Raw genomic sequence first — 26,838 nt, 5'->3', positions numbered from 1 at the left:
TATAGGTATGAACGGTGATCTTCTCTAGTTGGTTGACCATGTTTTTTCCTTCCAAATTTGTTGACAGTGGATTGAGGGCCATGATAGCACCTTCTGAGCCTTTGATTAATTCAAATGGAATACTGTCGATACCAGGTGATTTGTTTTTCGATAAAGCTTTAATTGTTGCTATGATTACTTTAAAAATATCTGGTTCTTCTTCAGCGTCTGTTTCCAGTTCAATTTTCTGTATATTCTTTCCGTCTCTTTTTAATGCTTAACATAAGAATTGCCACTGCTGGATCAGACCAGTGGTCCATCGTGCCCAGCAGTCCGCTCCTGCGGTGGCCCTTAGGTCAAAGACCAGTGCCCTAACTGAGTCTAGCCTTACCTGCTTACATTCTGGTTTAGCAGGAACTTGTCTAACTTTGTCTTGAATTCCTGGAGGGTGTTTGCCCCTAAAACATCCTCTGGAAGAGCGTTCCAGTTTTCCACTACTCTCTGGGTGAAGAAGAACTTCCTTATGTTTGTACGGAATCTATCATACAATATCATTCCATCGGCATCTTTAAGCATCCCCAATCGAGGCTGGAATTTCTGCCTGAATTTCTTGAATGTCCTGATACGCTAATTTGGTTTTTCTGTTTACATGTTCTGATTCACGTTTCTGACAAATATCCTTTAGATATCGTTTTGTCTTGCCAAACTTGTCATTTGAAACACTCGGTTCATTTATGATACTTTTTTCTATCACTGGAAAGTTTTGCTTGTTGTCTTTGTTCTGCTACTTTTCTGGTTTCTTCTGAGATCCAAGGTGATTTCTTGGCTTTTTCTCTTCTGGAGTGTGGTTTGGGGTTTTTTTTTTTAGCTTCATCACTAATTACAGTTTTGATGTCATTCCATAACACTTTGGGCTCTCTATCTCCTTTATCAAGACAGGCAAATCTGTTGTCTAGTTTTATTCAATAGTCTGATGAAATATTTTCAGTGTCATATTTTGGGAGGTCTCTAATGATCATCTTCTTGCAAAGCTTTACTTTGACCTTGCATGTCAAAAGCTCATGGTTGCTTTCGCAATCAGCTCCTGGTTTAGTCCTTGCAGTCAAAACTGCACCTTGTAGATGTAGGCTATCTGATTCTGATACATTCCATTTGGAGAGGTCCATGTGTACTGGCAATGTTTTTGCATTGTTGGAAATGCATGTTCATGATTGACAGTGGGTTCATTTTGCAAAACTGTACTAAGTAATCACCAGCTTCATTTCTTTCTCCTGTACTGCACTTTCCAACCACTACATTTTCAGGTGTACTTCCTATTTTTGCATTGAATTCCCCCATAATGATTAAAAGATCTTGTTTCAGCATTTGATCTATTTCATTTTAAAGTTGTTCGTAGAACAATTTTACATCTTTATCTTCTGCATCTGTCATTGGAGCATATACTTGGATCAAGGTGACATTGATCGGCTTTCCCTGTAGATGGATTGACATGACTCTGTCACTAATAACATTGTACTTTAGAATTGTCTTTCAAAGCTTATTGTTGAGGATGAATTCCACGCCATTTTTCCTTTGTGTTTCATGACCAGAGTAGCAGATCCAGTGTTCGTTTAATTGAAAATGGCCCTATCCTTTCCATTTGAGTTCCCTGGCCCCTATCAAATCAATTTTATTTTTTTTCCATTTGATCTTTAATCATTCCCAATTTTCCTTGATTCATGCTTCGTACATTCCATGTTCCTATGTTGAGATTATCTTTATAGCTTCTGATCTCCCTTTTCTCTTCAGCAACATCAGCATCAGGACATTCTGGCATCTTTGATCATCAACTTCACAAACATTGGGCGTACTCTGGGTGACGATCAGCTCTTCCCTAGTAGCATGGTGAGTGTCTTCCGACCTAGGGGACCATCTTCCAGCACTATACGTCGATTCTTTAGACATCATCAAGTTTTCTTGGCAGAATACAGAAGTAGATTGTTGGGCCTTCTGCGTAGTATAAATTTGAATTCGCTGTTGTCACATCAAATGTGATCCTCTGCCACCAACACTGCCTATCTGCTGCTGCCCAGATGGGTGGTACATCGTTAGTCTGACATCTCCGCTGAAACCTGTCTGCCTTGGGAGGCTCTGCTGGTAGTGAAACTACTGATGGCATAGCTTTTCAGCTTCTCAGATGTACGCAAGCCCCAATGGAACAACAATCCTATGTACCACTACTGACCATTTTAGTAGCCTCATTCTGTATGTAGTAAATTCATGTACTGTCTTATACTATTTAAGGCTTGAGTAAAGAATGCTCACCCACTTTCTGAAAGCAAATTTCATCTACAAGATACTCTAAATCATTCCTTGGTAATATGTCATAAGCCACTGTCTTGATAATGACTTTTAGGAGCCAGCATTCCTGGTCTTTTCTGTTTCTGGAGCCAAGAGAAGAGAGCTTTGCTAGCGGCCCACCTGGACATAGCGAGGTTCCTGAAGGGTACACTGAGACTACAGCCTCCAATTTGAGAACCGTTTCCATACTGGAACCTTAATATGGTCAGACAATCTGCAAAATCCAAAGTGGTGACCAAAAACAGCAACTCAGCCAAAGTATAATAACCAAGGATGATTTATTGTACTGCAGACAAAAAAACCCCAACCAACCCGACACAGGTCATGTTTCGCCCACTCTCAGGGCTGCATCAGGGGTTAGTAAAACTATAAAACAACAAAATTATTAAAATCATAATAAAAAAGGACACAGTTTGAACCAAATCATAATTAAATTCAATTGTTCAAAATAATACAGATGTATATATAAAATAAATATAGGGACTACATATAAAGGACACATAATGTATAAAATATACACTTAACAGAATGCACATAAAAACTACAACTAAGCAATATGTAAATGATAGAGGAGCAGGTATCTAAACTGGAGGGGGGGAGGGGTTGCCTTATGAATTTACATGTAGTCAAGTGATGATGTTACACCATAAGGGTACATAAGATACCTTCACTGGTTCCAAAACATTGATATGGGGGAAACCAAGTTTGCCCTGGGATTAGTACCATGGAGTTTTGCCACTATGTGGGTACTTGTGACCTAGATTGGCCATGGTTGGACCATTGGTCTGACCCAGTAAGGCTGTTATGTGCTTACCTATATACTGTACCTGTGTTTTGTTTCATAGTTCTGATATTATTTATGCTTGTATGTTGTTGCTTTTTTTAGCTTTAAGTTGTACTGGTGATTAATGTTAGAAACAAAACTTAAAAATCAATGTTGGATATTTGTTTTTATGCTAACATGATTTCTATGCTAATATGTTTTATTATAAGGTTTGTTCCCTTTAGCAGCCTTGCTGGACAAAACATAGCCATGTTGGGGCACTTTTTTATTTGATTATTCTCTAATAAAGGTTTTTCAATAACCCTTCACTGTCTACTTCAGCATCAATACTATTGGGGCTAGCGGACCTCTTGCCCATCTTCTTTTCCAGAATAGGGAAGGGGCAGGAAGTCTGGGCAGGTACTAAATAAGGTTCCTTGTACATCTGAAAGTGGAGGAAGGATGAAGACAGCAAAATGTCTTGGACAGAGAATAGTGTAAACACTTGTGCTCCATGGGAGATGGCAGTTCTTATGTCTGACAGGTGGGTTGTTTTCTTGGCAGCATGGACAGGAATAACTGGACAGACAGGATTGGATGGTTTTTTGATGTATGGTTTTTGCCACCATCTGTCACAGGGGAGAATTCATGGGTTTGCAAAGAATGATGCGCATTGGCATATAATTAAATTAGAAAGTATTTCTGACATTATGAACATGATTTGTATTGTAACAGAATCTGTGGGAACATCAGGCCAGCGTCCAGTTTTCTGTCCAGTCCACAAACAAGAACAGTTAAAACTTTTCTGTGAAACATGTGATAGGCTGACATGCCGAGATTGTCAATTACTCGAGCACAAGGAGCACAGGTAGGAATAATGTCTAAAAGCAATGTTTGCATCACATGGTTTCCATTAGAATAGAGCTTAATTGCCAGTAAACTTACTAATAAGGCTGTGTTCACTTTTCATTAATTTGAAATAGTTACAGAACTGTATATGAAAGCTCCTTTTATTTTCTATTTGTATTCTCACTAGGTTTTTTTTAATGTGAATCAGGCACTTATTTTAAGGAATGAGAGATTTACTGTATTATAGAGCTACTTGACTGCGTTCTGGACTGCGGGGGTGCCAGTGCCAGAAAGCCAATTACTTGTGCTGGCAGGGATTGCCAAACCTCACAAGACCTCCTCCTTTGCAGAATGAGCTTACATTTTGGGTGGCCGCTGACACTGTCCCTGAGCTACTGCTGCTAGTCGCTGGCCGCTGTAGCAGTGGCTTGGGGACAGTACTGGCGGATGCCCAAAATGTAAGCTAGTTTGGCAAGGAGGAGGTCAAGTTATGCTTAGGAGGGGTAGGAGGGATGCAGTATTCTGGTAGTAATTGATAGGGCTGAGGACGCAGATTTTCAGCACAAATAGATGTTGCACTATTTGCAAGGGAAGTTAAAAACAGGATTATTCACATTGGATTAGCTCCTATTGATTAGTATGGATGGACAAGAAATGGGCAAAGGGGTTAATATTGGCATTTTCTGTGATGTGAAACATGCTTTCATTTAACAAAACCTGTGGTGGATGGTGAACTAGATCTGTGTGAGGGTTTAATTTAAAAAGTAGTGGGAAAAGTTAATAGCATATCTAAATAGAACATCATTTTCAGATAGTAGTACGAGAATTGTTCTTTATTTTGGGAGTAACTAATAGAGAAGGCTATCACTTGTGTTTAGGAAAAAATAGTATTAATTTATTAATATGTCAACTTTGGGAAATGTGCTTCCTTCCCCCTTGGGATTGATAGATAGCTGTATAGTAGTTTTGCATGTGGTACTTTGCAGACCCCAATTTTCAGACTGCAAAGGTTTCTGGACCTCAGCTCAAATTATTTGAGTAGCCTACTTTATTGTATAAAAGGGAAACTATGTCCTCGGGCCAAACGAAAATCTGCAATTCTATTGTTAAACGGGTTTTTTAAAGTCTTCAAAGAGCCTCATTTTGTCAGCTTTACTCATTTAAATATTCATTTGACTAGTGGAAACAAATTTGCAACGTCTCTTGATTAAATATAGTAACATAGTAAATGATGGCAGATAAAGACCTGAACGGTCCATCTAGTTTGCCCATTAGTTATTCTCATTAAAAATACATGATTAAATTAACTTGTCTTATACACTCGTATACACACACTAATTTTATTTCTAGTTTTGTATTTTATAGTCTTTTCAAACAAATTTAATAGTATTTTTCATTATCCCAGGACAAGCAGACAGCATATTCTCACATATGGGTGACTTCATCCATGGAGCCCGGTATGGACAGTATGAAAGTGAACCATCGCTTTAAATTTTAAGAAACTTTGTGATTGCCCACACCATGCATGTGCAAGTACTTTCCTGCCTGATGCCCGCTCGCGGTACCTCTGTTCTTTGTTTTCTGTGGAGCAAAGAAGTCCCTTTTTGGACTGACTATCTGCCAGCGTTGCCTTCCCACTTTTGCATATTATCCTCTTGTTTTATCTTATTTAATTTATCTTTCATTGGGTTTCTTTACTTTTATATCCCCCTCCAAAAAAAACCCCCAACAAAACACCACCACCAAAACTGTTATTTTGTTCTAAGTCTCTGGGCTTCGGCCCTTCAGTTATTTTTTTTTTTTCCTTGGTGAGTTTTGTTCTTCAAACATTGAGTTCAATCTCGCCAAAGAGATTTTCCCCATGTCCAAGCCTGCGACAGGGTGTAAAACGTATTGCAGGTGTCAGTGGCCCATTTCGATTACTGATCCTCATAATTGGTGCATCCATTGTTTATGTACTGACCACCGAACAGAGTCTTGTATTCGGTATTCCCTATTGAAAAAGTCCTCCATTGAGGCCTGTCTGATTCAGCAGGAGAACTGTTTGGTTTGAGTATGGACACCAGGGTACTGGAAACATCAACGATACCTCCTGCATCGACATTGGCATCGGGGGAGTCTATCCATCAGAGAAGTCTACTTCCCAATAAGTGTTGAAGGTCTCTACAGCATACAGTCTCTTGATGTTGGCTTCTCATAGACACTACCGTTATACATTGCAGGATGTCTTCTGCTCTAAGTGTGCAGCCTCGTCGAGGTCACCCTCTCCGAGACATCTTGCTGCACCCAAGGTACTGGCTAGGGAGCTCTGCAGTGGTCTCTGGCCTCAGTGGCCTCAAGTTCCTTGATGTGGGTCACAATCAGAGTTTTGTCCATGTCAAGAAGGTAGCAGAAATATCCAGAACTCTGACATCCATGCTAAATGTATATTTGTGGCTTGATCTTGCCTAAAATTAGGATTATAAACATTGTGCTGGAATGCCACAAAGAGCACAAATTCTAAGTTGTTTAAGAACATTTTAGATACTAAAATTGATCTTAGAAAAATCTCACAAAAAGTAGTCTAATGGTTAGTGCAATGGCCTGAGAACCTGGAGAACTGGGTTTGATTCCCACTGTAGCTTCTAGTGACTCGGGGAAAGCTGTTTAATCCTCCATTGCACCAGATACAAAATAAGTGCCTATATATAATATGCAGACCGCTATCACAGACGGGTAGTAAATTTTTAAATTTCATTCCCTTTTTCTTTACCTCCCTGTGGCATAAACCACCTACTTCTGCATGGACCGGTTAGAAACTCAGCAGGTTCAACATATTGCTCTCTTAGGCTTCTGTGGCTGATGTCATGATAGTTGCTGTTCGGGTCACGGTGAAACCCAGACAACAGCAACAATCTCAACATATTGTTATCCCTAAAATTAGGCAAACATTGGGCTCACTGAGCAGGTGACCAGCAGCCTATCTTCTGACTACCTGCTATTTATGCAAAGCACTCTTGTTCTACATTGTGGGAGATGATTCTGTGTTTTCTGTTGGCTTGGCAAGACACCACCAGACATATGCGTCCTTTTCCATTGGCTCAGATTCCTCACCTTCTACCAAGGACCAAAGTTTTTTAAAAGTCTAGAACCTTTGCTTTTGAATGAGCCCTCTCTATACCCATCTTAATATTACACTGTACCATGCAGTGATCATTGGATGCCAGATGATCACCCACTGTAACATCAGGAACACTTTCCCCGTTTTGAGGCACTAAGTCCAGTATGACCCCATCCCGTGTGGGTTCCATTACCAACTGCTGGAACAGTTCTCCTTGAAGAAAATCCAGGATCTCCCTACTTCTAGAACACCCTGCAATAGGGATACCCCAATTAACATCCAGCATGTTAAAATCACCTATTAGCAAGTCTTCCCCTTTTTTCGATATATTCTGAATGTCTACTGTTAAGGAGGCCTGTATATCACACCAATGTAAATATATTCACCATTCCCCCTTTCCAAATTGATCCACAGTGCCTCTTCCTTGCCCTGCAGATCCTGCAATTGTGTGGCTTTAATATGATCTTTAACATATAAAGCTACTCCCCCTCCTCCAAGCATAAGAGACCTTCGAGCTTATATGTGCTTTCTAAGGGTTAAAGAGCACTGCTTTCAAAGATTAGCTGAAAACCAAGAAGCTACTGTTGAAGTGAAATCATTACTTCAAGTCTCTAAATCCAAGTGCTTAATAAGTAAGCCTTACTGGGTCAGACCAGTGGTCCATCTAACCCAATATATCATCTTCACAGTGGCCAATACAGATCACAAGTATCTGGAAAAATCCCAAATAGTAGTAACATTCCATGGTACCAATCCTGGGCAAGCAGTGGCTTCCCCATGTCCGTCTCAATAGTTGACTATGAACTTCTCCTCCAGGAACTTATCCAAACCTTTTTTTTAAACCAGCTACATTAACTATTCTTAACACATCCTCTGGCAATGTGTTCTACAGCTTGACTATTTTCTGAGTAAAAAAAAATATCTCCTCTTATTGGTTTTGAAAGTATTTCCCTGTAACTTCGAGTGTCTCTTAGTCTTTTTAATTTTTGTTGAAAAAATTGATCCACATGTACTCAGAATTTTGTAGATTAATCATATCTCCCCAGCCGTCTCTTTTCCAAGCTGAAGAGTCCTTACCTCGTCTCTCATATGAGAGGAGTTCTATCCCCTTTATCATCTTGGTCATTCTTTGAACCTTTCTAGTTCTGCTATATCTTTTTTGAGTTAAGACAACCAGAATTAAACATAATACTCAAGGTGAGGTCACTTCTTGTTTGCCTTTTTGGCTGTCGCCGCTACACATTGGACAGAAAGTTTCAACACATTGTCTGTAATGCCACCCAGATCTTTTTCTTAGGCACTGACCCACAAGGTGGACCCTACCATCTGGTAACTATGATTTGGGTTATTCTTTCCAATGTGCATTGCTTTTTATAATATCATCTGCCATTTGGACGCCCAGTCTTGCAATTTCCTAAGGTCTGCCTGCAGTTTTTCAGTCAGCATTTGTTTTAACTACTTTGAATAGTTTAGTGTCATCTGCAGATTTAATCTCGCCCATTCCAATTTCCAGATCATTTATAAATAAGTTAAATAGCATCGGTTACAGAAGAAATGCCTGTGACACTCTACTATTTACCCTCCTCCATTTAGAAAAATGACTATTTAACCCTACCCTACCCTCTGTTTTCTGTCCGATAACCAATTCCTAATCCACAACTGAACATTGCCTCCTATCCCATGACTCAATAATTTTCTCAGGAGTCTCTCATGAGGAACTTTGTCAAAAGCTTTCTGAAGATCTAGTTACACTACATAAACTAACTCACCTTTTATCTACATGTTTATTCATAACTTTAAAGGTGACTTTCTCTAAAATATCATCAGCAAACATACTGTATTTCTTCAATGGTCCCCCCTTAATTCTGAATTTATTATAGTTGGTATTACAGACAGATGATTCCAGGATACCCATGTCATAGCTAACACCTTCTTTAGCATTTAAGTTTAATCCTGGTACCAGATATTCACAGTATTTGCAAGAAAATGAGCTGGAGATGGTGCTTGTACCATTTGTTTTTTTAATGCTTATAATTATCATTGTGCAGTTCTGTTTTTTAAGTGCGCTCTCAGTTTCTTCCAAATTTCAAGAGTATCAGCAATAAAACAGCTTTTTAACTTTAGCTTTAGAAAATGGTTTTAGGATTCTGAGAATACCTTAAACATTTCTTTTAAACCCAATATTTTGTTATTTTAGCTGTAATGTTTAGACTATAATGTATCTTGAGAGAGATTTTTTTTTTCTCAAAGCATTTAATTTAAAAAAAAATTTTGATTTAAATAAAAGAAATCCAATATTTTTTATTTTTTATTTTTTTATGATTTTTATCCATCCTGTGTCATTGGCATTGGGAAAGGCTTTAAAACATTCTTAAACATTAAAAGCTGCCAAAATAGATTTCTTATGATTATAACTGCACAAAACATTTAAAAAAATCACAGCTACAATAAAACACACAATATATAGTAAAGCAGTGGTTCCCAACCCTGTCCTGGAGGAACATCAGGCCAATTGGGTTTTCAGGCTAGCCCTAATGAATATGCATGAAGCAAATTTGCATGCCTATCACTTCCATCATATGCAAATCTCTCTCATGCATATTCATTAGGGCTAGCCTGAAAACCCGATTGGCCTGGTGTTCCTCCAGGACAGGGTTGGGAATCACTGTAGTAAAGGATTAATATTATGTAAATGCCATCACAGGCTAAGTGCTAACATTTCAAGTCCAATATACATTAATACCAGCATAAATTAGCCTACAAATGAAGTAAAAAACATATTTCAAAATTACATGCTCTTTAACATGAAGTCTATGCATGGTTGTATACCAGACATGGGCAACTACGGTTCTCGAGGGCCGGAATCCAATCGGGTTTTCAGGATTTTCCCAATGAATATGCATGAGCTCTATTTGCATGCACTGCTTTCAATGCATATTCATTGGGGAAATCCTGAAAACCCGATTGGATTCCGGCCCTCAAGGACCGGAGTTGCCCATGTCTGTTCTATACCAAACTGAGGTGTTTGTTAGTCTGAAGAACCATTTTGACAGAAATACAGATAAATCTGGTTCTAAATTCAAACCATTACAATAATATATTTATAAATATATCTATTTTCTTTATGTAAAATGATTCTATTTACATCACTACCTCTTCACGGTGTTTTGAAAGTGCATGTTCTGTTAGCAGCTTGCCAATCACTTTACTTTATATTGTGTTCAATCCTTAAAAGTCTAGTGGTTTTCCCAATGTAAAGAGTCTGCATGGGCATATCATTAGCACATAAACCACCTGTTCAGTTCTACAGTTTGAAAAGTGTCTTAGTTTATTACTGTCACAAGTGAGTGGATGTTGGAAAATTTTTAGTTTTCAGGTTCACATGACAAACAAAACAATTGTGGCAGGGATAATGTCCTATGATAGTAGCTCTTCTTTTTCAAGAATGCAAGGCAGGGAAGTTGACAAAATATATTTAAGATTTTTTTTTTCTTTTTTTTTGTTCAGTGCCTGGGGAGAAAGAGAATGTCTTCACTTTTGTGTATTTTTATACTTGTGCAATTCTGTATATTTTTAGGATTGTACAAGTGTTTTTACATGAGAAACAAGAACTTGAGTGAAAAGATTGCATTGTGAAATGATTCATCTGTTCACCATGTTCTGTTAGTCCCAGGTTTAATGTTTACTGATGTGTATTGTAATTTAATAGTTGCTTGCAGTAAAGTTAATCTCGTTTTATTGTACTTGCACAATCACATTTGTTTTAATATAAAATTTAATGTTTATCCTATGTGGTCTTAAAGGTATCAGTTTTTGGAAGAAGCTTTTCAGAATCAAAAGGGTGCTATTGAAAACTTGCTAGCCAAACTTCTTGAAAAGAAAAATTATGTTCATTTTGCTGCTACTCAGGTCCAAAATAGGTAAGAACGAACAATTGTGTGTGTGTTGTTTTTTTAAGTTCAATTTGTTTATTGATTAATGAGGAAAACCAGAAATAATGAACATCATGTAACAATAACAGTATACAGAAGTTTGGCACCATATGCATATATGCTATACAAAATAAAACACCAAGAATGCATGTGATACAAAAACATTAAATAACTAAAGAGATCGTAAATATCTGTCAATGGGTGTTCATATATTACGGGTTGAAGTTGTGGAGGGAGATCGTATCGTTTGTACAAGCAGATTGAGTTCCACCAGAAAGTAAAGTTTAATAGGGAAGCTGATTTCCAGTTTTGAAGGACTTGTTGTATACCAACTGACAGCAGGATATAAGTATGCCTTGGGATTTCCCTCCCCTACCATTTCCAGTATGCACAGCCTTCCATATGGTGCTATCTACTCATTGATTAGCTAACAACCAGCCACATAAAAATAGTTTTTAATCTTTTCCTATTAAATGTCTGATTTTGTTTTGCTCCCTTCTCTCCAAATCATTTTTACCCTATTGTAAAGCTTGCTTTAGTTTGTGTTTTGCCATATGTTGCTTAGTTTCACTATCGCTGATCTGCTGTTCTAAAATCACCTGTGTACTTGTCCATATTGGCCACTGTTGGAGAAAGTGTACTTTGGTGCTTCGATTATGCAAAGCACCTCTTCCTTCATGTCTGTCATTTTTCTGTTTTATTTCTCAACCTGCTCATGCTTCCATTTGTTGTTGTTTCCTCCCTTGCTTGGAGAAAGGCCATTAATCTTATTCTTCCTTAGCCTTACAGCTGCACCATTCTGTCCAATTGGGTTGTATCCCTTCATGCGAGCAGATGGATGTACGTAAAATTGACTTTTCCCAGTGACATCCTAGGTATAAGGGCTGGTGCTCTGGGGGGAAAAAAATCAGTATTTCTCTACCTCTAGCACAGGGGTGTCAAAGTCCCTCCTCGAGGGCCGTAATCCAGTCGGGTTTTCAGGATTTCCCCAATTAGTACACATGAGATCTATTTGCATGCACTGCTTTCATTGTATGCTAATAGATCTCATACATATTCATTGGGGAAACACTGAAAACCTGACTAGATTGCAGCCCTCGAGGAGGGACTTTGACACCCCTACTCTAGCTTATGGTAGGTTATGTGGGTTGGAGCACCTGTCTGTAGCCTAGTCCCCAGCTGTGTAGGCTACCAATCTTGCTCCCAGGTTTCCAATTTGCAGACTGGACCTGGTTGAGCATAGAGCTTGGTTCCACAGTCTCCAGTCATTACCTACAGGGCAGTAATTTGGCTTGATCTCCAAGGAGTCCTTGGCACACGAAGTATATCCCCATTTTCAGCCTCTCTTGGAACCTAGTGACTTTTGCTGCCTCACTGCTGGTATCTTTTAAATAATCAAAACAAATTTAATTGCTAGTATAATTATTCCCTCTTGTCGTTCCCCCCCCCAAAAAAAAAAAAGAAAAAAAAAACCTCTGAAATTTTGTGATTGATGCTTTGTAACACTGATATTTTCTGAACTTGTACTGTTCAAAATTAATGTTTAACCTATACAATCCTTTTCCTATTCTGCAGGATTAAAGAAGTAACTGAAACCAACAAGCGAGTAGAACAGGAAATTAAAGTGGCTATTTTTACTCTTATCAACGAAATCAATAAGAAAGGCAAATCTCTCTTACATCAACTAGAGGTACGGTATAATCTGTTGCTCTATTCCTATTTTTTCTTGTGCTTTACCTAGTGGCACTTGATGTCATAGGTCTGAGGGATGTTAAGGGGAGGATGGCATACTGAAATAGACAGCCATTTCCAGTCTTAAGGATGCATTTTGTGCTTGTCTGAAGGCCTCATATTAGATACACTAATCTATACATTAGGGTGATCCATAAGACTAAGGTAAAAGTTCAACCTTGCCTCCACAAGTCTGAATATGTTCTACGTCATATAGATAAGATATAATTAAAATCTGAATGCACCTCCCTACTTAGTGAGGGTGGAGTAGTCCCGAAGGATTCCCAGGACCGCAGACTGGATTTTGTCTTAGAAGACAATTTGAGGCTGCGACGCTTGAGCTCAAGACAGTGGCAGCAGTGTCATGTGTTGCCCAGGCATATCACTTCAGAATTAGCTGGGCAGCGGATTTGGATGTCAGTCCAAATCCCCAGTTCCTTTTGGCAGGGGCTCATTATATAGCAGATGCTCTTTAAGACCTTTTTAGGGTCTTGAGCAAAGTCTCCGCAAATACCATTTATGCCAGCAGAATGCTGGTAGATCACCCTTGGGGTCTTCTCCTTGATGTCAGCCATGTTTCCACATTTTTGAAGGAGTGGAGTTATTTTAGACTTATGAAGCATAATTGAGGTCTTTTTCTCCACTTAGTTATTTTGTTTATTTTTGTATATTTGGGTATGTATTTTGCCTTTTTTCTGATACTGTGTAGTTTGTATCCTTAATAGACAGTTCTGGTCCTCGAGAGTCTCAGGCAGGTCATATATCCACAATGTATGTGGAAGAAAGATTGGCATACACCGCCTTAGTAGAAAAATCTATCTTGGGAATATTTATTGTTGATATCCTGAAAATCTAATCTGCCTGGGTCTCTCATTGAATGGAATTACCTATACCTGTGAAGCTGGTTTTAAGAAAGGTTTGGACAAGTTCCTGGAGGGAAGAGTCCATAGTCTGTTATTGAAAGACATGGGGGAAGCCTCTGCTTGCCCTGGATCGGTAGCATGGAATGTTGCTACTCCATGGGTTTTGGCAAGGTATTAGTGACCTGGATTGGCCACTGGGCTTGATGGACCATTGGTCTGACCCAGTAAGGCTATTCTTAGGTTCTTATATTCTTAATGGGCTGGATTAATTCTTTCTAAGAATATACCACAAGAGTCTAAGTAATAGACAGTATAATGATGACTGTAGATAATAAGCAATCTTTCATGACATTCCTTATTCATTGATGTATTTGAAGAAGGAATATTCTGTAGGGCCTAAAAGTTGGCAGTCCCTCCATTGTTTCTACCCCATGTAATACATTTTATGAAATAATCCTTATGAATTGTATCCTTTTACTTTTGGACTGCTATAGCTCAAGTCCTCTAAGACAGGCTTTGGTTATAAAGGATTAAGGGCTAGATTCACTAAACCTTCCGATCCTGTATTGACGATCGCAAAACCAGTTTTATTGGTTTTGTGATCGTACCCCGACCTGATTCACTAAACCGCTGCCTGATCAATCTCCGATCCACCCATGCAAACTAGTAAAACCCCATGCAAAATAGCCAAGCAATTGATTCACTAACAATTGCTAGGCTGTTTTGAATTGGGTTTTATTATCCTAAAACTCGACTGCTGCAGACCTGTCGGTTTTTTGACAGGTCTGCCTGTCTTTTTAAATTCATTTTTTTTTTCCATGGCACAGATATTTTGTGTGTTACATAAAAAACAAAATGAAAACACAGGTAAGACCTGTCAAAAAACTGCAGCCCCCCCCTCATGTCCCACAAATGGCAGGAGGGATGCCTACTCCCTCCTGCCACCAGCTGCTCCACCAGATATTGTCCTCCCCGTCTGCACGAATTTTGCAGGAGGGATGCCAACCATCCTACCGTCGGGGACCCCCCCCCGAACTAACCCGATGCTGCCCCTCCCCTTCCCATGTGACTATGGCAGGAGGGATTCCAACTCCTTCCTGCAGTCGGAACTCCCCACTGCCATCGACTGGTGCCTAACCCCTCCCCCGTACCTTTTAGAAGTGATCTCCAGCGATGGGAGCAGGAGGAACTGCAAAGTCCTCCTGCTCTTTCTCCTCCCAACCGTGATGCGAATGCGGAACTTAGGCCCTACCCCGGTGCATCATGTGATGCACGGGGAGGGGCCTGAGGCATCTGAGCCAATTGGGGATTTCCTTAGAGCTGAGCCTAAGGAAGTCCCTGATTGGCAGAGGCGCCTCAGGCCCCTCCCACATGATGCACTGGGGTGAATCCTAAGGCCTGTATTCGCATTGCGGCCAGGCGGAGAAGGAGCAGAAGGACTTTGCGGTTCTTCCTGCTCCCATCGCTGAAGATAACTTTAAAGGTTGAGGGGAGGGGGATTAGAGCACAGGTTGGCGGTGGGGGTTCCGATGGCAGGAGGGAGTTGGCATCCCTCCTGCCATATTCACGCGGGAGGGGGGGCAGCGTTGGGTTAATTTGGGGGGAGGTCTTGACTGCAGGAGGGAGTTGGCATCCCTCCTTCCATATTCGCTTAGGTGGAGCGGCTGGTGGCAGGAAGGAGTGGGCATCCCTCCTGTCATTTTTTTGGGTTGGGGGAGGGGTGCTGTTGGGGTGGTGGCTTTTTTTCCTGTTTTATTTTTATTGGCAAGATACTTTGCATGTGTAATATACACAAAATATCTCTACAATTAAAAAAAACCCAACAAACAAAAACCCGGCAGAAACAGTGACAGGAGGCTGCTTCTCTTGTCGCTACTGTCAGGACTCTGCCCCGACTCAATCGCTCACTGAATCATTTGCATACAAAAAAAATAGTGAATCAATCGCTGTTTCAAAATCAGCCAGGAATCGGCCAACAGAAATTGAATCTTTATCTTTAGTGAATCTGGGCCTAAGAGTTGAAATTGTGTGAACTCACTGCTGGCATCCTGGTGCCTCTACTGCCCATCTGTCTTGAATTGTTTTCTGTATTGGTTATGAAAGGGAGTGGAAGTTAACACATCTGAACTGTTCTTTGTTTAGAGCGTCACAAAGGAAAGACAGTTGAAGTTGGTGCAGCAGCAGAATGATATCACGGGTTTGTCACGGCAAGTGAAGCATGTGATGAATTTCACAAACTGGGCTATTGCAAGTGGTAGTAGCACGGCATTACTGTACAGCAAGCGCTTGGTAAGAAGTAACATCTAATTGCGTTGGCTATGAGCATTAAATAGTTGCAAAACTTGTTTGAAAATGGTCATGCCAGCTCTTCTGGCCACTCTGAGCATCCTTGACCGCCTGATCCATTACTTCATTAAACTGCTCCTCATTTCAGAACCATGTGCTAATCCTCAAGCTATTCATTATATGGAAAAAGGTCTCACAGGCATGTTAACACTGAACAAAATGGTATTTATTTTATTATTTATAAACTGCTTATATACCCCAAGAGGATCTTACATGGTTTACACTGAATGGCAATCAAGTACTCTAAAGTGTTTCCCTATCTGTCACAGTGGGATCACAGTCTAACTGTTGTACCTGAGTGTTAAGTGATTTGCCAAGGGTCACAAGGAGTGGCAGTGGGATTGAACTTGCAACCTCAGGGTGCTGAGGCAGCAGTTCCAACAACTCAGCCATTCCTCCACTTCTCCATTTAGAGAAATGTGTAGTGTCGTCAGAAGTACATATACATGTGCAGACGTTCATATCTATATGGATAGTTTTTTCTCATCTTATGGCGAGAGCACTGTGAACTTATAGATATGTAGACACATTTGGTTACCAGTTTAGTACATATCATCATATGAACCAAAGATAGGATGAGTTGTTAGCCACTTGTGATTGAGAAGTATGTATATCCACACAGAAATGATATTCATCCACATTAATATCAGATTATTTGTACCACGTTTCTTTAAACAGAGAAAAGACCTCAGTGTTTCTCAGGAACATACCTGGGAAACTTTCTATGGCAAGTACTTAGTTGCCACAGAGAAATACATCCTTAGTCTCGGAAAAACTCTGTTGTATGTCCTACATTAATCATTATTAAGACTTTAAAGTAGGTATTTAATACACAGATTTTCACAAGGTAGGAAACAAGCACTTATCTCTTTGTCCTCTGATATTGAAAAAATCACCGCAGTTCGCAGTTGAAACCAAGTGCAGGTCTACCACACTCGGAACACTAGTTTAAATCTTTGAAGCGGTAGCTCCGTATTTAAAATATTCCCCTGATGCAGCAAATATGTGAAACAGGCCCTGTCGGGATATCTTTGAGAAATCTATAAAGGAAATTTAAACTAGTGTTCCGAGTGTGGTAGACCTGCACTTGGTTTCAACTGCGAACTGCGGTGATTTTTTTCAGTATCAGAGGACAAAGATCCTGGATCGGGAGTCTGATGACTGGTCTCTGGTGGATCAGGAGGTAGCGAAGATTGAGATGGCTGCCTCATTCCTCTCAGATGCTCTTTATGACTTGGTGTGGATCTCGGCTAAGTCTATGGCCTTTGGCGTGGCCGCGCGGCGTATTTTGCGTCCAAAGCTAAGCTTACTAAATTTCCCTTTCGGGGGTCTTTTTTGTTTGGGGAGGAATTGGATAAGTTGATTCAGACTCTGACGGACTCGAAGGTGCCCCGTCTGCCTGAGGACCGTGCCCGCCCTGCGTCTCGGGGTGGCGCTGCCCAGGGGCGTTTGCGGGAGTTTCGCAAGTATCGACCTGGGCATGGAGCTGCTTCTTTCCAGGCTCCGGGGTTTTCCCGGGGTCGGTTCTTCCAGCGCACGCAGCCCTTTCGGGGGGCCCGTCGGGGGGCAGGGAATCCCTCCGCCGGTTCCCCCGCTTCCCGTCCTGCACAATGACTCCTTGCCGGCGCCCCCTTTGGTTCCGTTGGGGGCCCGGCTGCGCGACTTTTTCCCCAGATGGGCCGAGATCACGTCCAATCAGTGGGTCCTGGAGGTGGTGCGGGACGATTATGCCCTGGAGTTCGCCCGCTCTCTGCCGGACCTTTTCCTCGCCTCTCCATGACAGACTCCTTGGAATACGCAGGCTTTTCGTCAGACACTTCAGCACTTGCTAGATCTCAAGGCAGTGGTTCCGGTGCCCCCTCCGGAGTGGGGCACCGGCAGGTACTCCATTTACTTTGTGCTGCCCAAGAAGGAGGGGACCTTTCGGCCCATCCTGGATTTGAAAGGGGTCAACAGGGCTCTCAAGATTCCCTCTTTCCGCATGGAAACTCTGCGGTCGGTCATTCTGGCGGTTCAGCCGGGGGAGTTTCTCACTTCTCTCGATCTGACGGAGGCCTACTTGCATGTTCCTATTCGGGCCTCTCATCAGCGCTTCCTTCGCTTTGCGATCTTGGGTCGGCACTATCAGATCTGTGCGCTTCCCTTTGGTCTGGCCACGGCTCCCCGGACGTTCACCAAGGTGATGGTGGTCGTCGCGGCAGCCTTGCGGTCGGAGAGCATCCTGGTACACCCCTACCTGGACGACTGGTTGATTCGGGCAAAGTCGTTGCAGGAGAGCTCCCGGGTTACGGCTTGGGTGGTGGAGTTTCTCCGGTCGCTGGGCTGGGTGGTCAACCTTTCCAAGAGCCGGTTGGTCCCGGCTCAGCGTCTGGAGTACCTTGGGGTTCTGTTCGACACCTCCTTGGGGAAGGTCTTCCTTCCAGAGGCCCGGGTGAGCAAATTGCAATCTCAGATTCGCCAGCTTTTGGCGTCCCGGTATCCTCGGGCGCGAGATTTCCTCCAAGTCTTGGGGTCGATGGCGGCGTCCCTGGACGTGGTGAGGTGGGCGCGGGCCCACATGCGTCCTCTCCAGTATGCTCTGCTCCAGAGGTGGTCTCCCCAGAGGCACGGGATGGATGTTCCGGTTCCTCTGCGAGGCATGGCGCGCTGCAGTCTGCGTTGGTGGCTCCGGACCCCTCACCTGGTTCAGGGGGTGGGTCTGGATCTTCCGCAGTGGACGGTGCTCCTTACGGATGCGAGTCTCCTCGGTTGGGGGGCTCAGTGTTTGGGTCACTCAGCTCAGGGCACCTGGTCCACGGAGGAGGCCTCCTGGTCGATCAACGTGTTGGAGACCAGAGCGGTCCGTCTGGCGCTGTTAGCTTTCCACTCCCTTTTGTTGGGCAAGTCGGTCAGAGTCCTGTCGGACAATGCCACGGCGGTGGCATATGTCAATCGTCAGGGGGGCACCAAGAGCACTCAGATGGCGCAGGAGGCGGCTCGGCTCATGGTTTGGGCGGAGTCTCATCTTCTGGACCTTTCGGCCTCTCACATAGCTGGGGTAGAAAATGTTCAGGCGGACTTTCTCAGTCGTCACTTCCTTGATCCAGGAGAGTGGTGTCTCGGCGCCGGGGCGTTTCAGTTGATAGTGCAGGCTTGGGTGCAGCCCCTGATGGACCTGATGGCCACGAGTGGCAACGCCAAAGTGCCCCGCTTCTTCAGTCGTCGCAGGGACGTTCTGGCCGAGGGTCTGGATGTTCTGGTCCAACCGTGGCCAACGGAGGGGCTGTTGTATGTGTTCCCTCCTTGGCCATTAGTGGGCAGAGTACTTCTTCGCATTGTTCTCCATCCGGGTCTGGTGGTTCTGGTGGCTCCGGATTGGCCTCGACGTCCGTGGTATGCGGATCTAGTGAGGCATCTGGTGGCGGATCCTCTCCCTCTCCCTCTCTTGGACGATCTTCTGACGCAGGGTCCCATTCCCATGTTCGACCCGTCTCCCTTCTGTCTTACGGCTTGGCTCTTGAAAGAGGTCGCCTTAGTAAGAAGGGATATTCAGATAAGGTGATCTCTACACTCTTGGGGTCCCGGAGGCTTTCTACCTCTCGGGCTTATGTGCGGGTTTGGCGTCTCTTTGAGGGATGGTGCCGGGCGCGGGGAGTGGTCTCTTTTCGCGCTTCCCTGCCTCACATTCTAGAGTTCTTGCAGGATGGCCTGGATAGAGGCCTGGCTTGGTCTTCTCTCCGGGTTCAACTTGCGGCCCTGTCGGCTTTTCAAGGGTTGGTGACAGGTCAGCGTTTGTCGGCCATTCCTGATGTGATTCGCTTTTTGCGGGCGGCCAAGTTGCTCAGGCCTCCCCTACGGCCCTCTGTTCCCTCTTGGGATCTCAATCTGGTTCTGTGTTGGTGCGCCCGCCTTTCGAGCCGTTGGATGGCTGTTCGTTGAAGGACCTTACTCTGAAGGTGGTCTTTTTGGTGGCCATTACTTCTGCTAGGCGAGTTTCTGAGCTTCAGGCTTTCTCTTGTAGGGCTCCCTTCTTGGAATTTTCGAGGGAGCGGGTTGTCTTGCGGCCTGTTCCTTCCTTTCTGCCGAAAGTCGTTTCTCCTTTTCATGTCAATCAATCGGTGGTCCTCCCGGTCTTGGGTAGTCGGGAGGGCTCTTCTGAGCAACGGCAGCTGCGCAAGTTGGATGTCGGTCGGGTCCTCCGCTCTTATGTACAGCGGACCCAGGAATTCCGGAAATCCGATCATCTCTTTGTCCTTCTGGCTGGTCCTCGTCGGGGGGGCTGGCGCTTCTAAGGCTACTATTGCGCGCTGGATCAAGGAGACGATTGCTTCCGCTTATCTTCTGAGACAGAAGCCTGTTCCGGAGTTTCTCAAGGCTCATTCCACTCGGGGTCAGGCAGCTTCTTGGGCTGAGTCGTCGCTCGTGCCTCCAGTGGATATTTGTAAGGCTGCAGTTTGGTCCTCCTTGCATTCCTTTGTTAGACATTATCGGGTTGATGTGCAGGCGCGTTGGGACGCAGTGTTCGGTGAGCGTGTTCTGGTATCGGCCCTTCGGGGGTCCCGCCCGTGAGAGGGACTGCTTTGGTACGTCCCATTTGTAAAGATTAACCTCTACTGGTCTGGAGAGTGCTAAAGAAGGAGAAATTAGGTTCTTACCTGCTAATTTACTTTCTTTTAGCTTCTCCAGACCAGTAGAGGTCCCCACCCTGTCTGTCTGTTGTTGTTGGGGCTGTTTCGCGGGCAGTTTTTGTTTTTTGCTGCGGGTTCTAGTATTTTTCTAGGGCCGGGGAGAATTGAAGAACAGCGGCTGTGGCTCGGCTGGCTTAGCTGGCGAGCTGTGGGGACATTTTCCTTCGGGTATTTCTCCTCTGCATTTTCCAACAGCACTGGGGTATGTTAATTGTTACTCCTGTTCGGAGTATTGTTTTCTTTCTGTTTTCCAGTTCTTGGTTCTGCTTGGCTATTCGGCAGACTGAGGGAAATAGAGAAGGGCGTATAGTATATACTGTCCCACAGTTTTGTTTTCAGTCTCCACCTGCTGGTCATGATTGGATATATACCCATTTGTAAAGATTAACCTCTACTGGTCTGGAGAAGCTAAAAGAAAGTAAATTAGCAGGTAAGAACCTAATTTCTCCATTCAAGCCACCTCAACCAGACACAGAAGAACCCACTCACTATTCACACACCCGCCAACCAAAGATTCAAACGAAGAAAACTATATGACAACCTAATGGCCACTAGAGCAGCAAAATTAGACAGACAAATCACCAATCTGCAGTCTTCAGCCACTGACTACAAAACCTTCAAAAAAAAAAACAACAAAAACTCTACTCTTCAAAAAATACATAAAACCTATTTAACACGACCAGTTCCTTCCCAAGCTCCACCTATCACACTGTCTACTCCTATCAAATCTAAAATGTTCAAAATACCCAACATGTATTACCTTAATTTCTCGACAATTCTTATGTAATCCACCTATATATCTTGTAACTTCATGACAATTCTTTTGTAATCCGCCTTGAACCGCAAGGTAATGGCGGAATAGAAATCACTAATGTAATGTAATGTGTTTTCTCCGTTTAAAGAAACGTGGCACATATAATCTCTGATATTAATGTGGATGAATATCATTTCTGTTTGGACATATTTATTTAAGATATTCAGCTTGTATTGATATATTTTTGAGAAGTATGTATGCCATCCTGTGATTCTTCAATGCCACAAGAATAAATTCAATTAGTTAGATCATTACATCGGTTAATGTCTTCTCCTTTCAGCCATTCCTTAAATATTGCTTCAGCTAAAGCTTCATATACCTTGAGGATTTTGTGTTAATTAAAGCAGCTAATGTTTGTTTCACATTTTCATTTGCATTTTTTTCCCTTTTAGATTACGTTCCAGTTACGGCACATTTTAAAAGCAAGATGTGACCCAGTCCCAGCTGCTAATGGTGCCATACGCTTTCATTGTGATCCAACGTTCTGGGCAAAGAATGTAGTTAATTTAGGTGAGCTGTTGTGTGTTCTCTTAAGGGTTGCTGCTTGTAGCTTCAAAAAATAAATGTGCTGGAAGGGACTGAGTGAACCTAACTTGTCAGATTTCAGAAGCTATTCAGGATTGGGCCAAACTAGAATTAGAATGGGAGACCACTGAGGAAAACCAGATGGTGTGGTCTCCAGAAGGCAACTGCAGTATTATGCCAAGAATGTCACGGTCAAGCCATGGTTGCCAGTGTCTGTAAAAAAACAAACAAAAAAAACCAACAACAGATAAGGACAGTTGGAAAAGATGGAGTTGGGAAGAAATGTTTTCAATTTGCTTTTGATATTTGTATTTGATTTATATAATTATTTCATATATTTCAAGGAAATATACACAGCAGGGTACATTTGTTTATTTTACAATAGTTTACAGAAGATAATATTGACATTTGATTGATACAAGCTGATCAGAACACGAGATTCAGATTTACATTGTTGGTATATTGAGAGAACACTATGCAGTACCAGTTCAAGGAACCCCCAATTTCAAATGTATCTGCCATGTCCCTCTTTTAATCTCCTGGTTTTGTGGCAGCTGAGAAAAGAGGTTGAAGGGGTGATATTGAAGACAGACTGATTATGGGATTTTCAAACTTCTACAGAGCTGGCACATATTTTGATTGTGAAGATTGTTCTTTAATGCCCTGCCTTTAATTAGTTGACCCTAGAGTTCCTTCAGAGGTATTTGCCTCTTTGAATCTCACCTCTTCATTTGTTGACCCCGATTCAATTATTCATTCTTCGAGACTCTACAAGCTCCATAAGTTTAATACTGATTGCATTTTGGTGGGTGGTTGCTGTTCGTTCCACCTGGTCATCTTGTTTAACATTTTTCATTGAACATAAGAATTGCCGCTGTTGGGCCAGACAAGTGGTCCATTGTGCCCAGCAGTCCGCTCACATGGCAGCCCTTGGTCAAAGACCAGCGTCCTAACTTAGACTAGCCCTACCTGCATACGTTCTGGTTCAGCAGGAACTTGTCTAACTTTGTCTTGAATCCCTGGAGGGTGTTTTCCCTTACAACAGACTCTGGAAGAGCATTCCAGTTTTCTACCACTCTGAGTGAAGAAGAACTTCCTTACATTCGTACGGAATCTATCCCCTTTCAATTTTAGAGAGTGCCCTCTCGTTCTTCCTACCTTGAAGAAGGTAAACAACCTGTCCTTATCTACTAAATCTATTCCCTTCAGTACCTTGAATGTTTCGATCATGTCCCCTCTCAATCTCCTCTGTTCGAGGGAGAAAAGGCCCAGTTTCTCTAATCTTTCACTGTACGTCAACTCCTCCAGCCCCTTAACCATCTTAATCGCTCTTCTCTGACCCTTTTGAGTAGTACCGTGTCCTTCTTCATGTACGGCGACCAATGCTGGACGCAATACTCCAGGTGAGGGCGCACCATGGCCCAGTACAGCGGCATGATAACCTCCGATCTGTTCGTGATCCCCTTTTTTAACATTCCTAGCATTCTGTTCACCCTTTTTGCCGCTGCCGCACATTGCGTGGACAGCTTCATTGACTTGTCAATCATAACTCCCAAGTCTCTTTCCTGGGAGGTATCTCCAAGTACCGTCCCGGACATCCTGTATTTATGCATTAGATTTTTGTTACCTACATGCATCACTTTACACTTATCCACGTTGAACCTCATCTGCCATGTTGATGGCCATTCCTCGAGCTTGATTTGTCACGTTGCAGATCTTCGCAATCCCCCTGTGTCTTCACTACTCTGAATAACTTTGTATCATCCGCAAATTTAATCATCTCACTCGTACCAATGTCTAGATCATTTATAAAGATGTTGAAGAGCACGGATCCAAGCACCCAAACCCTGCAGCACCCCACTGCTGACGCTCTTCCAGTCCGAGTATTGTCCATTTACCCCCACTCTCTGTTTCATATGATCCAGCCAGTTTTTAATCCACATGAGTATTTCACCCTCAATTCCATGGCTTGCAATTTTCCAAAGTAGTCGTTCATGCAGAACCTTGTCAAACGCCTTCTGAAAATCCTTACTCCTTCTTTGAGACTAGTATGTCCTCTGGAATTGTTCTGTTTGCCTAGAAACATGCTTCTGTTGTCCCTATCGTGCAGCCATATCTAGACCTCTTAGACCCAGCTAGCTTCTGTCCAATTTCTAATACTTATATTTTTCTTAATTGCTTGATAAAATTGTGTTTTGTCAATTATCCTCTTATGGAGAAATCTCTGGTTCTCTACCTCTATCATTCTGGGCTTAGGAAGGTTATTATCCTAGCCATCTTTTTATAATGAAATTCAGATTTCACTCGATTAATTTTCTTCAGTTGTAGTCATCTCCTTGGATCTCACTTTTGCTTTGAATACAGTGGATCAGTCTTTTGTTGCAATGTCTTCATCTTGGTTGTACAGATTGTCAGTTTCTCAAGGATCTATCTTTGCCACCCTCTCTGTCCTCTCCTTCCCCTCATTTCAGTCTCTGGTCTATAGCCTATACTGCTATATATTCAACATCTAGTCTTATATTTTTCCTTTGCTACTCTCCCTTGCTTATCTTAATGATTGTCTGTTATTGATCTCTACTTGGCTCAAAGATAATTTGATTTTCTTTAACCCAACTAAATGCAGTGTTTTATTTTTCTAACTCATCCTCCTTCCCCAATACTATCAAGAGACATTCGTTTCCTTTTCAGTACAATATTAAGATCATAGGTTTTACTTTTGATTTGAAACTAATGTTTAAGCCACAAGTCTGTTCACACCTCTTCCTTTGCTTTACATAGGATTCAATCTGTTAAGTTGTGTCTGCCTCTTCACTTCACCTGTGTGTTCATTCTGTCCCTGGTCATTAGTTATGTATTATTGTAATGTCCTTTATGCTAGTTCACCTCTGTTCATTTTAAAATGTCTCTAGCTTGTTCACTCTACAGCTATTAAACTACTTCATGATGTTTCCTGCTTTGATTACGTTTCATTTTTGCTCAACCAGGAGTGCTGGCTCTCTGTCTTCACCCATATATAAATTTAAACTTCTCACCTTGAATCATAAGGCTCTTCTTGGTCTGCACGCTCCTGGCTCCCTTAAGAACCATCTGATGCTGTATCTTCCATCCTGCTCATTACATTCCAACAGGCTCTCCTTTCCTTTCCCCTGCCCTCCCAGCTGCGAACTTGGGCCTTCAGTTACATTGGCCCCCAACTGTTGAACCTGTTACCTATTCCTTCACCTCATGCACTAACTTAAAAAATCTTATAATGACTTTGGCTTTTCCAACAAACCTATAGTTCGTGTTGGTTCTCAAACCTCTTCCTCATAAATTCACTTCTTACATCTGTCCTTCTTTTTTCTTTCTTAAATTAATTTTACACTGCTTTCTGCAGGTTTGCTCTGCAATTGGTGGTATGTCAAATGCATTTAAATTAAGACCACAAAAATTAGGATTAAGTGAAGGCTGAAAATCAACTAAAGAATTGTTAAAAACAAGAGGGTAAGATTTGTGTGGCCTGATGTGCTGTGCACAAGTATTGGGAGCAGAGAAAATAAGGGTTTTTTTCCCCAAAGGAATGTACTCTGATATTTGGCTAGGGAAAAAGTCAGAGCTAAACCTGGAGCCCCTGGAAAAGCTGTTGGGACTTGAGCTTCCAGAATTGGAAAACTCTTAAGTTGGAGAAGGTATGCAATTACAATTAGTGTGTGTGGTAAAAAATGTTTGTTGCCTTCCTCCAAAAATGATTGCCACTTAAATATAAACAAAATGCATAAAAATATGAGTACATATCAAGTATACGTAAGCTTTGCTAAACAGTTGAATTGCTAGTATACTTTAGTTAGCAATGCTACTGCTTAAGTGAATTAATATAAAGGTACAATGGATTATTGGAAAGTTGAAGGTATATTGGTAGAGGGCATATTCCAAAATCAAAGAATGTGATCTGTAAACATAATAGCTGTCTTGTCATCTGGCATTTATTTAAAATATTTATATGCCCCCCAAATCCATCTTCAACCCAAGAGAAATTCTCATTCTTATCTGTTAAACACATATGCATGCCTCACTTCTCTCTTTCTTTGAGCTCCTCTTTTTATTTGCAGTAGGAATTTACTGAAGGATTTGGTTGTCCTGAAATAAATTGTACCTTTCTGGTGCAAAGGACATACGAGTCCTGACACTAGATAATATTTCTGTATGCGTGAGTTAATTGCAGATGGGTGATATTTACATTCCTCAGCTCCTCCTCCTCCTCCAGTGCCATAGAGCCCCCTTCAGTTTTTTCCTTCAGCATGCAAGTTGAGAAGGTTTGATTCTGATTTGCTCTGATATTTTATTGTTTTGAATGCTTTTATCCAAGTTCTGTGCTGTGGTGGTCCCTGGTGACTCCAGGGCAGCTCTGCCTGGGAGAGGAAACAGGCTCTGGGTCAGATATCTGCAGCTAGCAAGGTAATGCTTGGGGTTCCTATCCATCTGGCCTGCATTGGTGCCTGTTCCCCTTGAAGCTAGCTTGCATCCTGATTTATCATGTGCCTGAGCAAAGGCTGTTTGGCCCTAGATTCAGTCCAGCAGGGCTTAACGGGTGCTGGGTGCTTAAATGTTCCCCCCTGCTTGTAGGTGGATCCGTGGGGGTTGAGGTTTCTGTCGGACTTTAAGTCTTTCTGGCAGCCTGAAGATCCCAGCATGTGAAACTAGTGTGCTGTGAGACAGTGTCTTCTCCATTCCTAGCTTCTGTAACAGCTGTAGCAAGCTAACCCAGGTTTTAAGGGTTGCTGGGGCTTTGTTTAAGGTCATCCACCTCCAAAAACCCCTTCCTGGGTTTTTGACCCGTGGCTGGGTTTTCCTGGCTGTTTTTAACATGGCTACGCTGTCACAGCAGCAATCTTAAATTTTCCTGATTTTTAATAAAAGCCTGCATTTGGGCTAAAACCACTTGGGATGGAC

The 26,838-nt window shown here is 42.3% G+C and overlaps 1 protein-coding gene across 3 annotated transcripts in view; it reads left to right on the top strand.

Annotated features, from left to right (window-relative positions):
* TRIM33 (tripartite motif containing 33) overlaps positions 1 to 26,838 on the top strand; it is a 155,742-nt gene that overhangs the window by 48,536 nt on the left and 80,368 nt on the right. For all 3 annotated transcript variants that reach the window (XM_033919373.1, XM_033919372.1, XM_033919371.1), the window contains exons 4-8: positions 3,818 to 3,950; positions 10,835 to 10,951; positions 12,539 to 12,653; positions 15,700 to 15,846; positions 21,777 to 21,894. In XM_033919373.1, coding sequence (XP_033775264.1) covers positions 3,818 to 3,950; positions 10,835 to 10,951; positions 12,539 to 12,653; positions 15,700 to 15,846; positions 21,777 to 21,894 — 630 coding nt within the window. The remainder of the gene's footprint in view (positions 1 to 3,817; positions 3,951 to 10,834; positions 10,952 to 12,538; positions 12,654 to 15,699; positions 15,847 to 21,776; positions 21,895 to 26,838) is intronic.

This window comes from Geotrypetes seraphini, chromosome 13 (assembly GCF_902459505.1).
Source record: "Geotrypetes seraphini chromosome 13, aGeoSer1.1, whole genome shotgun sequence".
Taxonomy (NCBI): Eukaryota; Metazoa; Chordata; class Amphibia; order Gymnophiona; family Dermophiidae; genus Geotrypetes; species Geotrypetes seraphini.
The sequence above is the reverse complement of the archived record's forward strand: the minus strand, read 5'-3'. Positions and strand labels throughout refer to the sequence as shown.